The sequence below is a fragment of the Vanessa cardui genome, chromosome 29, assembly GCF_905220365.1.
Source record: "Vanessa cardui chromosome 29, ilVanCard2.1, whole genome shotgun sequence".
In the NCBI taxonomy this organism is placed as follows: Eukaryota; Metazoa; Arthropoda; class Insecta; order Lepidoptera; family Nymphalidae; genus Vanessa; species Vanessa cardui.
Genome location: NC_061151.1, coordinates 2,732,691 through 2,745,556, shown reverse-complemented (window position 1 = coordinate 2,745,556; position 12,866 = coordinate 2,732,691). Strand labels below are relative to the sequence as shown.

Below are 12,866 nucleotides of genomic sequence, written 5' to 3'. Positions count from 1 at the left end.
GCTAAAGGCCTCCTCTCCCTTTGAGGAGAAGGTTTGGAACATATTCCACCACGCTGTTCCAATGCGGGTGGGTGGAATACACATGTGGCAGAATTTCTATGCAATTTGTCACATGCAGGTTTCCTCACGATGTTTTCCTTCACCGCTGAGCACGAGATGAATTAATTATAAAGACAAATTAAGCACATGAATTAGCGGTGCTTGCCTGGGTTTAAACCCGCAATCATCGGTTAAGATGCACGCGTTCTAACCACTGGGCCATCTCGACTCATATTACATACATATATAATTGTATTTAACTAACATGACTGTATTTTTAAATCTTGAAATTGAAGTAACTACTGAGTATATTGCCAGTTCTTCTCGGTAGCCCTAATTTACAAAACGCTGGTAGCTTTACTTAATATAATTGTTAAATGATTGCTTGTGAAAGCCTACTTGAATAAAGTATATTTTGATTTTCATTTTTGATAACAACGAAAATAAAAATTACAAAGCCTTTCTAAAATTATTTACTCAATCCAAATCAACGTTAGACAAATCTTCTGTTATTTTCTTAACTTCTGCTTCAGTTCTTGTCTTCTCGACCATCTTCTGCGCCTCCTCCTTCTTCTGGCCGTAGAGTTTCTTCAAATTGTCCAGGACGTACTGTGACATGTGTCCCGGCTTCGGCTGGTGTATTTCGTATTCACCTTTGTCATTCTTCACCAGCTCCACCATGGAATCTTCTAGATTAGTAACTTCTCCGGGCTTGGGAGATGGACGCTTGACTGGCTTTGGGGGGGATTTCATTTTCTGCGCCCAGTTCTGGAGATATTTTCCCGCGTCTGATTGTAGGTACTGTAATCATAAAAATAATTTTGTTAGACTTTTTTGGATTATCATTTGGATTTATTATTCTTACTAAATTTACAGAGCTGAGGTGGCCCAGTGGTTAGAACGTGTGCATCTTATCTCTTGATTTCGGGTTCAAGCCCAGGCACGCTGCACTAAATATATGTGCATAATTTGTGTTTATAATTAATCCTGTGGTCGGTGGTGAAGGAAAAAATCGTGAGGAAACCTGCATGTGTCTAATTTCATCGAAATTCTGCCACATGTGCATTCCACCTACCCGCATTGGAACAGCGTGGTGGAATATATTCCAAACCCTCTTAATGGAAGAGGAGGCCAGCAGTGGGAAATTTACAGACTGTCACTTTACTTTACTAAATTTAAAACTTTTACAAAAACTTCTGAACTTCATTTATTATTATTCTTTGTCTTTTATATTGTTGTTCGATAACAACAAAGCGACAATTGTTATTTGAAATGTATGTATGTATTAATTGAAAAAATGCCGATGGTGTTTCGATAATCTATAAATAATATGATGGTAAGTGGTCACCACCGCCCATACACATTGTCCTAACTGTACTAAACTGTCCATAGCGACTCTGTTTTATACTATGTAGTGATTTTCAATTTCATTACAAATAATGTATCTTAATGAGTAAATATTTAATATTATATGTGCGAAAGTAACTCTGTCTGTTTACAAAGTGCCGAACCGAATTTGATGAAATTTGATTGATGATATCCAATGGCACTGTAAGAACCATTAACTATTCCTTATATCGTCAATGCGCCACCAACCTTGGGAACTAAGATGCTATGTCCCTTGTGCCTGTAGTTACACTGGCTTATTCATCCTTCAAATCCGAATACAACAATATTAAATACTATTCTTTGGTGGTAAAATATCTGATGATGAATAAAGAATGGGCTAGCACAAAGCCCTACCACCATGAATCCTGTATTATTCTGACACTAGAAGATAGAAATATGTATAAAAACCTCTAATCATTTTTCCTTTCGTAAATTTATTACAAAATAATACCTTGTCTTTATTCTTGTTTATTTTTGTTGGTGGTAGCGGTGGCGCCTGCCGTTTGTTGTTGCTGTTACCACTTTTGGGGAACGGCTGACCAGCTGTGGGAAATAACATATTTTATTATACATTTCAAAGTAACTTGTATTACATAATTTAGGATTTCCGTGGTCGAGTAGTGTGTACACCGGTTTTCAAGGGTACGCCACTCCGACCGGCCAGGTTCGATTCCCGATCGAGTCGATGTAGAAAAAGTTCGTTACTTTTCTATGTTGTCATGGGTCTGGATGTTTGTTGTATCGTCGTTACTTCTGATTTTCCATAACAAAAGTGCTATAGCTACTTACATTATGATCAGAGTAATGTATGTGATATTGTCCAATATTTATTTACATGTTGAAAGGTTGGTAATGAGCTTTTGAGAGTAGAAGGGTTTTTCTAACATATACAATATCTCAATATATTAGCTCATATATGCCCCAGTCGTTTCTGTCCCCGTTCAAGACACTTTCACAATTGAAAACTTCTAATACAATTATTAAAATTGGTAAAAATAAACTCTCTGAAAATATACTCAATTTGTAATTAATGTAGTAAGTTTTCCACCAACCAGCATTGGAACAGCGTGATGGAATATGTTCCAAATCTTCCCCTTAAAGGGAGAGGCCTTAGCCCAGCAGTGGGTAATTTACAGGCTGTTCTTTTTGTCAGTTATACTTATCTTTTAAATAAAACTAGTTATAACGGATTTTAATCGCGTATATTAATTATTTTGGACATCCCGACGTTTAGATTTCTTTCGACAACGATTTCTCAAGATACCAATTGAGAAATCGTTGGCGGTAGTTGCAAATAATATTTCTTTGTTCTTCAAATAGACAAATGCCACCTTAGTCTACCCGTGACCACGAACGCTGTAAAGTGCTCGTAACGTCGGGATGTCCAAAATAATTAATATACGCGATTAAAATCCGTTATAACTAGTTTTATTTAAATGTGTAATAATCGCGAAAATTTAAGGCAACATTATACTTATCTTTTAACTAAGTTAGCATGTATCTTAAATAAATAATTTGTCAATGGTGTTAACTTACTGAGATTCATAGTATTCGTCTGAGGGCCTAGCTCCAGCATCACTTGGAAGTCAGCATGGTTACCGAAAGCGAAGCCGAAGCCTATCCTTGAATCTGTACCTGTTTACATAAGATATTGTTATTCGGGAGAACAATTATTTCATTAGACAGCATGATGAATTTTTAATAAGACTAATCATCACGGGTCTTCCAGCCTGGCCTAGGCTAGGCTTGGGTTCGGGCCCCGAGGTTACCCTCCTTACCCGGGCTTTTCCTCCTCGGTAGCCTCGGCTACCGCGTCATTTATTCTTGACCCAATGGGTCAGGGTCCGTGGACCCAGTGGTGTCTTAAGTGGTGTCTTAATAAGACTAGTATCAACCAGAGGCGGATTTACATATTTGCCGATAGTGCTATTCAATTTTTACCGCCCCTACCGACTTTTGAAATTCAATACGTTATGTTGTCTTAAATTTTCGCGATTACACATTGAAATAAAACTAGTTATAACGGATTTGAATCGCGTATATTAATTGTTTTTGGCATCCCGACGTTTCGAGCACTTTACAGCGTTCGTGGTCACGGGTAGACTAAGGTGGCATTTGTCTATTTGAAGAACAAAGAAATATTATTTGCAACTACCGCCAACGATTTCTCACGTGATCTACCCGTGACCACGAATGCTGTAAAGTGCTCGAAACGTCGGGATGTCCAAAATAATTAATATACGCGATTAAAATCCGTAATAACTAGTTTTATTTAAACTATTGTCCTCATTACATCGGCTTTTTCCGTTGTTAGTATAATTATGAACTATGCTAATGATATTTCTGTCAGTTACTAGATTATTTAACCCACTACGTAGTGACAAGTAAACGGATTACGGACGTAATGTGTACATATAATTATAATTCTTTTTATTTCTGTAAGATAGTCACAAATTTGGGCTAAATTTGCCGCTCCTGTAATTCTGCCGCCCTAGGCTCCAGCCTACTTAGCCTATTGGTAAATCCGCCTCTGGTACCAACACCCAATCACATGGAATAACTAATATATCTACTGGTGGTACTGTTTTAATTGACTATCAATAAGAAAGTATAATACTTCTTTATTGAATAAAGTAATTTGAGTTTGAGTTTGAGTTTTACCCCTTTAATTAATATTAAAGGTTGTGCTTATAGTGAGCATGGGGGATTAAAACACATCATACATTACATAATATAAAAAAATGTCCCTTACCTCTGTCTGTCTGTGTATGCTTAGATCTTTATAACTACGCAACGGATTTTGATGAGGTTTTTTTAATAGATAGAGTGATTCGAGAGGTTTTTGTTTATATAATATGTTAACAATATAGTAAAGAAATACTGATAATTTAGACATTTCCTACTGTATTTAGTATCAGGATTACACCTGTGCGAAGCCGGGTTGGGTCTTTAGCATTTAATAATATTGAAATACAAATATCCTTACAATGTTTTTCTTCTACCAAAGATGACCTTTCACATACAAATTTAGGAAAAAAATATAGCATTGCTCATTCAGATATGAACCCGCACTCTTCGCTTAAAATCCAACTGATCTAACTGCTAGGTCACATCACACGGAATCGAACCCAGAATGTTCATAACAAACTATAGTAATAGATAATTTTAGACTTATGTAAACAACGTACAGTACGACACAACTTAGATGTAGCATCGGCAAATTCAATAAAACCGATTACTGCCTAACATAACCAATAGAAATAGCTCCCTATCCCGCCATTCGACGCTATAGATTCTCGTGTCAGTTCAACCCGGGTGCTTTCCCGGGTGTGTGCATGTAAATCGACGCGTCAAATTGACGAATATATTAGTTCATATGATATTACAAGTTATTACGTTTGTGTAAAGATAATATTTACATAAGAAGTAAATATTGATAATTTGTTTTATGAACTTTGCCGATGCGACATCTAAGTTGTGTCGTACTATAACTTATAGGCGTTTCCTTATAAACCAAATCTAGTTTTCTCGAACGATCGAACTGGTTTGAACCAGATTCGTCTGGTTACAGACCGATGTTAATAGAAACTTAAAAGCAATAACAATTGACCTATATTAAAAACCCAATGGTTTAACAACACTTGAATCAAAACATACTTTATTCATGTAGGCGTTACAAGCACTTTTGAATCGTTATTTAACAATTAAGTGAAGCTATCACAGGTTCGGAATGCAAATTCTACCGGAAAGAACCGGCAATATACTCAGTAGTTACTCTATTTCAACATTTAAAAATGCAGTCATGTTAGTTGAATACAATTATATATTAATCTAAGTTCAAATCCGCACCAACGAATTCATATATTTAATTTGTATTAATAATCGATATCGTGTTTACTTGGTGGTAGGGTTTTGTGCAAGCCCGCCTAGGTAGGTACGACCCACTCATCAGATATTCAACCGCTAAACAACAGTACGCAGTATTGTTGTGTTCCGGTTTGAATGGTGAGTGACCTATTGAACTACAGTCACAAGGGACATAACATCTTAGTTCACAAGGTTGGTTTACATTGACAATGTAAGAAATGGTTAATATTTCTAACAGCGTCATTGTCTTTGGGTGATGGTGACCACTTACCATCAGGTGGCCCATATGCTCGACCAACCTATACCATAAAAAAAAGCAATAACAATTGACCTATATTAAAAACCCTATGGTTTAATAACACGTGAATCGTAATAAAAATTAAAATATACTTTATTCAAATAGGTCATATAAGAACTATATTAATTGAAGTTACTACCGGTTCAGAAAGTGGATACTACCGAAATGAAACCGGAAAAAGTCAGTAGTTAGTCTTTTTAAATATAAAATATAAAAATGACCGTTTTTTAATAAATGCGAATGTATGTATACACAATAGATGTACTGAAATACATACGACTAAGAGTCGAGATGGCCCAGTGGTTAGAACGCGTGCATCTTAAGCGATGATTGCGGGTCAAACCCAATCAAGCATCGCTGATTCATGTGCTTAATTTGTCTTTATAATTCATCTCGTGTTCGGCGGTGAAGGAAAACATCGTGAGGAAACCTGCATGTGACAAATTTCTGAATGTGTGAAAATCTGGCTCATGTGTATTCCACCTACCCGCATTGGAACAGCGTGGTGGAATATGTTCCAAACCTTCTCCTCAAAGGGAGAGGAGGCCTTTAGCCCAGCAGTGGGAATTTACAGGCTGTTGTTGTTGTTGTTGTTGTTTGTACTGAAATAACATTTTTTACAATTTTGTCTGTGTTTGTTCATTCCGACTAATCTCTGGAACGACTAGACCGATTTTGAAGAGCCTTTAAATGAAGGATAGCTGATGTAACAAGGAGTTAGGCCACTTTTATTTTACAATTACATATAAAATTTAAGTCTAATTCAAGCAGACACATCAGTACCAAAATATAAAGTACAGTCAGCAAAAAAATGTATCGAATTGCTAAAAATCGACATTGATTATTATGCACAGATCAATGAATTATAAACTCGATAATAAATATAATTCAGCTTTTAAACAAAGGAAATGAACGGTTCAACTTTTATTTGACCTTCGATTTATGACTTATGTAATGTTATATATATACATATATATATAATTACATAACGATTAAAATGTCGTGTAGTAATATTTCCGTGTAAATGTTTTAATATGAATATAATGCTTTAAATGAAGAAATAAATAACACAAATGCTTTAAAAGTTTAAAGGAGGTATTTTTTTTAATTTTACGTGATACATATACTATATATATAAATATTAACTGTTGTTTTATTTCTTTTCTTAATTGAATACTAAAATTACACTTTTTCTTTACACTTGAATTCAACAGATTTGTTTAAATTTGTAAAGTTACATATAAACATTTTTTTTAATAAATAGATTGTTTTTTTTTTTTTAAATAATTTTAATTATTCTTGTTTCCGGTATATATGTATATGGGACAGCATCACATACAGTACTATAAGTAGCTAAAGCACTTGTGTGGAAAGTCAGAAGTAACGACGCTACCACAAACACCCAGACCAACAGCATAGAAAACTAATGAACTTTTTCTACATCGACTCGACCGGGAATCGAACCCGTGATCTCGGAGTGGCGTACCCTTGAAAACCAGTGTACACTACTCGACCACGGAAGTAGTTATTACTTCCTGCTTCTTCATTTGTAAAAAGGTTTTGGTGGAAACTCGACTGGTTTTTTGGATTATTTCAATGTTTTTTTTAAATTATATAAATAATAAATAAAATTTTAACAAAAACAAAAACCGACTTCAAACAAAACACTATTTTAAAACAAATAAAAATGCACTAAAAAGTAATAAAAATAATTGCATATTTAACATATTTTTGAGAGTCCTCCTAGGTAAAATGAAATGAAAAATATTAGACTACCTAAAAGTCGATTTACGATTATATAACGTAGTTATAGTTATTGTTATATTTGGAGCCGGTGTCATCCACAGGCACACGCTTCAACAATCAAAAGAAAGAAGCGATACGAGCCTCTTGATTGACCCAGTATAATATCGTTTAAAAGGTAATTTGTAAGAGATATTTCTTAAAGTATTCTCGTATTGTTTTTTGATAGGTATAGTATAGGGTTGGCTGACACCGACTCCAAATATAGCAATAATTATAACTACATTATATAATCGTAAATCGACTTTTAGGTAGTCTAATATTTTTCATTTCATTTTACCTAGGAGGACTCTCAAAAATATGTTAAATATGCAATTATTTTTATTACTTTTTAGTGCATTTTTATTTGTTTTAAAATAGTGTTTTGTTAGAAGTCGGTTTTTGTTTTTGTTAAAATTTTATTTATTTTTTGATTTTAAGTGAAGCTGATGTAGACTAACATTTTTTTCTTGATATGGATAGATTAAGCTTGCCCTTTATATGAATCAGAAACTACTTGGGGACTAATTTCAAAAGAAACTTTCGAATAAAGCTAAATTGGCATTCGAAAATGCGGCTTTAATACGTCATGAGGCATAAACTACAAGGTACCACCCTCGAATGAGCTGTAATCGACCTCAGTAAAAAAATCGTTGCAAAAGAGCTATTCGTATGCTATGTCGTACATCATATGACATCACATCATATACACAAAATTTGATTAAAGACAGAAAGAAATTCTGCCCCAAATCGCACCCTAACTGTAAGCCGTTTAGGAGTTCCGTCAATAGATAGTATATAACAAAGTCGCTTTCTCTGTCCCTTTATCTTTAAAACTACGCAACGGATTTTGATGCGGTTTTTTTTAATAGATAGTGTAATTCAAGGGAAAGGTTTGTGTATATAATAAATGAACAATATAGTGAAGAAACACTGACAATTTTAGTAGTTTGCATAGTGATGTCGTAAATAAACAAATTCTTTAGTATATTTAGTATCAGTATTGCACCCGTGAGAAGTCGGGGCGGGTCGCTAGTTGATTGTAATATTCGATTATGACAATTACATGAACATAACCACGTTCCGGAAGGTGATTCAAATATCCAAGTAACCCATAAATAAAAGATTCGACCGAGTATTGCTAACGTGCTCCTCAGAATTGTTCCGTTCCCTCCCGTTCCCTTAATTTGTCATGGATCCTGTGCTCAGAACCTGACCAAACTTTCGCCAAACTACCCTTAAAGTATATCCTTTATAATAAAAAAAGAATCATCAAAATTGGTTAACGTGATTTTGAGTTATTCAGATATTTGTCGCGCATATACATTATGCAACTTTAAGACTTATGTCGTTTTTATACGGATACCATCATCGGAAAAAAAAAAAAAAAATGGGACCCCACGGGAAGCACTACCTTTCAAACAAAAAAAAATTATCAAAATCGGTCCACCCAGTAAAAAGTTATGAGGTAACAAACATAAAAAAAAAAAAAAAAAAAAAAAAAAACAGACGAATTGATAACCTCCTCCTTTTTGAAGTCGGTTGAAAACAAGTAAATTCTATGTTAATTTTATTGAGACTGATGTATATCTTTTTATTGCAGTATGTTGTAACCTTTTGTTTCCAAAAGAATACCTGTTCATTTAAAGTTTTAAACAAATGATTTTCATTAACGACCCAATTAATAAATGGACCGGTAAATTATACAAATTATAATTACATTTAAAAACAATGTTTCGCAAGAAGTGAATTAACTAACGCATCCAATGATGTTGTAGTAAACAGATATGTTATTAACGCGCAAAAAGTGAAGACTAGAAAACGTCCCAATTGGGACGTTTGCCTTTAGTCGTTTTACGTAGTAATACGTGATAATACATCATAATTACGTAGTAATACGTTTTGCGTAATCAAAACATCTAATAATCCCTTTTACTTATTGTTTTTATCAAGCTATCCTTTTTATTTTTAACGAAATGTAAAAATAAACTAAAATAAACGGTCCCCGGCGCAGCACACTTTTTTCTGTTGTTTAGTATGGATATAACATATCTGTTTGTTAGAATATCATTGAACGCATCAGTAACTAATTAAGTTAGGTATAGAACGACACAAGTTAGATATAGCATCGGCAAAATTTGTAAAACCGATATCATCCGAATAAAATCGTGTACATCGGTTTTCATGGGTACGCCACTCCGAGGTCCCGGGTTCAATTCCCAGCCGTGCTTACGTAGAAAAGGTTCATTAGTTTTCTTTGTTGTCTTGGGTCTGGGTGTTTGTGGTACCGTCGTTACTTCTGATTTTCCATAACACAAGTGCTTTAGCTATTTACATTGGGATCAGAGTAATGTATGTGATGTTGTCTCATATTTATATATTATTACATACCTTTCTTTATAGGAGGGATGTTAGAATACGCCACAGATAACAAAGATGGCAGCTCTTCCGGTATGATGACGCCGCATGACACTGAAACAAAATTACATATGAAGTCAAGACATCGAAATATAGGTTTAATTTATATATATATTTATGGTATAGGTTGGCGGAAGAGCATATGGGCCACCTGATGGTAAGCGGTCACCATCATCCATAGACAGTGACGCTGTAAGAAATATTAACTATTCTTTACATCGTCAATGCGCCACCAACCTTGGGAACTAAGATGTTATGTCCCTCGTGCCTGTTACACTGGCTCACTCACCCTTCAAACCGGAACACAAGAATACTGAGTACTGTTATTTGGCGAAACGCAATTATGTAATTTACATAATGTGACCTCTAAACACGACTTCGCTTGTATCCGACGTATTTTACATTCACTACCTCGGTGTGCAGTGGCTAAATTGTAAAGCAGTAAATCCCGAACTGTGGGGTTCAAAACCTTAGGGCCTTATCTACAAGTTTGGAATTTGTTTTTTAGCTGCCATCTCTAAAAGTACGTAAAGATCCGGTCGAGTCAAATCAGATCCAACAATGAGCCACCTGGTCAAAGGCCACCAATGCCCATAGCTTTACTATATCTATATCTGTACATATAATAAAATAGGAGTGTCTTTTTGTAATATTGAAATAATCCCTTTTTATTAAACGTATGTATACACGAGACATAACCAAATTACTTTATTTTTTATTTTTCGGTCCTGTCGGTCTGTTTCGACTAATCTCTGCAATTAGTGGACCGATTTCGATGTGACTTTCATCGGGAAATAACTGATGTAATGAGGAGTAACTTAGGCTACAACAATAACTTTTTTTTATTTATAGTTATAAATGTAAATTATTTCAACTAACCAACCAAACTAGCTACCCGCCCCGGCTTCGCACTGGTAAAATGCTGATACTAAATATACTACAGATTTTTTTTATTTACGACATCACATTAGAAACATCTAAAATTATCAGCGTTTCTTTACTACATCGTCCATGTTTTATATGCAAAAACCTTCCTCTCGAATCACTCTATCTATTAAAAAAACCGCATCAAAATCCGTTTCGTAGTTTTAAAGATCTAAGCGTACATAGGGACAGACAGCGGTAAGCGACTTTGTTTTATACTATGTAATGATACAAGGTAGTACATTAATTATGACTTGTAATTACTAAGTTACTAATTATAATAGTTCTTCTTATCACATAATTTTTAATCTGTAACCGGCGGTTACTTCAAGTGTACCGAGGTTAAGATATGTAATTACAAATTTATAAGTAATTTTAGTAATATGTATAAGTATATTATCTATATTTATTTTATAGAAGTGATACTTCAAAGATGAGCGAGTGAGCTGAGATGGTCCAGTGGTTAGTACGTGTACATCTTAACCGATGATTGCTGGTTCAAACCCAGGCAAGCATCACTATATATATGTGCTTAATTTGTGTTTATAATTCATCTCGTGCTCAGCGGTGAAGGAAAACATCGTGAGGAAACCTGCATGTGTCTAATTTCATTGAAATTCTGCCACATGTGTATTCCACCAACCCGCATTGGAACAGCGTGGTGGAATATGTTCCAAACCCTCTCCTTAATGGAAGAGGAGGCCTTATCTCAGCAGTGAGAAATGTACAGGCTGTTACTTTATTTTACGTTACTAATACTTCGAAGCAAGGATGAATTAACAGCGTCCATGTTTAGTTGGATTGTTCTTTTTAACGGTCATTTTTGTGACTTCGTTTCTTTATTTTATTTAAAAATGGAATATGAACTATATAATGACCTTTAGATTATTTATATATATACAGATAGATCTGTATGTGATAGTTGACTTACCAAACGTCATAATAATGTAGTAGTTTGCGTGTACTTACGTACCAACAGTTACCCACTACATTTTTAGACACATAATATATGTATGTTAAATGTTTTGCCCATTAATGTATTATATTATTTCTTTTCATGACAAAAATGAAATCCACTGGTTTCTCTTAAAATTTGGCAAAATTATTTTTAAATAAGAAGTGATTTTAAAACAAAAGATTTTATTTAAATCATACACAAGAACGCTAAAGATCATATAACCTGACCTGTTTTTGTACATTTTCATATAATATCTATTTTATTTTATATATAACTCTATGCATATTATGTTTTTTTTTTAATTTACGATCTGAATACTTTTCAATTCATATAAATTGTTATAAAGATAAAATATATATTAAGGATTACATTAGGAATAATAAATAAAAAATGTTTGTAATATATTATGTTGAAATTTAATTTATTTATTTAATTGAAAAATAAACTCTGGGTATTTTTCGATAAATTAAATAAATTTATCAGTTTTTTTATGGATATAAAATATTATTATTTGCATTGAAAGTGTTAAATTTATTACAACTTTGTTGTAGTTAATTAAAAATTACAAATTACAAGTACATAAGAATGTACATTAATGTTTCGGCATTCAAGTAACTCGCCTTAACCTATTCACGCTTGAAAATTAAAATATATTTAAAAAAAAAATATGTTTGTCAAAAATGGCTGTTTAAAAATCTAAATAATAAATAACAGAAACTTTACCAAACGAAAGCAGGGCCGAGAAAATAACAAGTTTAATTTCCATATTGATTATTCACTCAACATTTAGTTTTTTTATATCATTTTCACAACACTTCACAGATTAAAAAAATATAAAACGAACTGTCAACGTCGAGTTTTGCCGCCAACTGACCGCAGAACCATATGATAGCAACTTTCACTATTGCGACAAGGATTTATCTAATATTAGCGACGTATGAATTAAAACCGTATTACGTAATGAATTAAGGTCACATTCTTTTGACGTGATTCATCCTTTAGGACTTTTCGTCATTAATGATTCCATGAGAACGAAATTCAAAATGTTTTGTCTGTAATGCAAAAATAATTACACATTTTCGTCAATCTTATTCCGTTGACTTAAGATTGCTTTTAAATTACACTTCTATACGTATTGCATGTGTGTGTTTCCATTCACCTCTACAAACGAAAGGATGTATTAACTTATGT

The 12,866-nt window shown here is 33.8% G+C and overlaps 1 protein-coding gene across 1 annotated transcript; it reads right to left on the bottom strand.

Moving 5' to 3' along the window:
- Nucleotides 1-496: 496 nt before the first annotated feature.
- On the bottom strand, nt 497-12,601 carry LOC124541940. Its single transcript, XM_047119878.1, has 5 exons — nt 12,399-12,601; nt 9,767-9,847; nt 2,965-3,063; nt 1,880-1,971; nt 497-840 (listed from the first exon to the last, which is right to left on the bottom strand). Exons 1-5 carry the CDS (start codon nt 12,439-12,441, stop codon nt 517-519), a joined length of 639 nt encoding a protein of 212 aa, XP_046975834.1. The 5' UTR covers nt 12,442-12,601; the 3' UTR covers nt 497-516.
- Nucleotides 12,602-12,866: the final 265 nt, after the last annotated feature.

Coding starts and splice junctions, on each gene's coding strand:
- LOC124541940 (XM_047119878.1), bottom strand. CDS start 12,441: ATGGAAATTAAACTTGTTATTTTCTCGGCCCTGCTTTCGTTTG. Junction 9,848..12,398: donor CTCGGCCCTGCTTTCGTTTG/GTAAAGTTTCTG, acceptor ATTTTGTTTCAG/TGTCATGCGGCGTCATCATA. Junction 3,064..9,766: donor CATCCCTCCTATAAAGAAAG/GTATGTAATAAT, acceptor TTATGTAAACAG/GTACAGATTCAAGGATAGGC.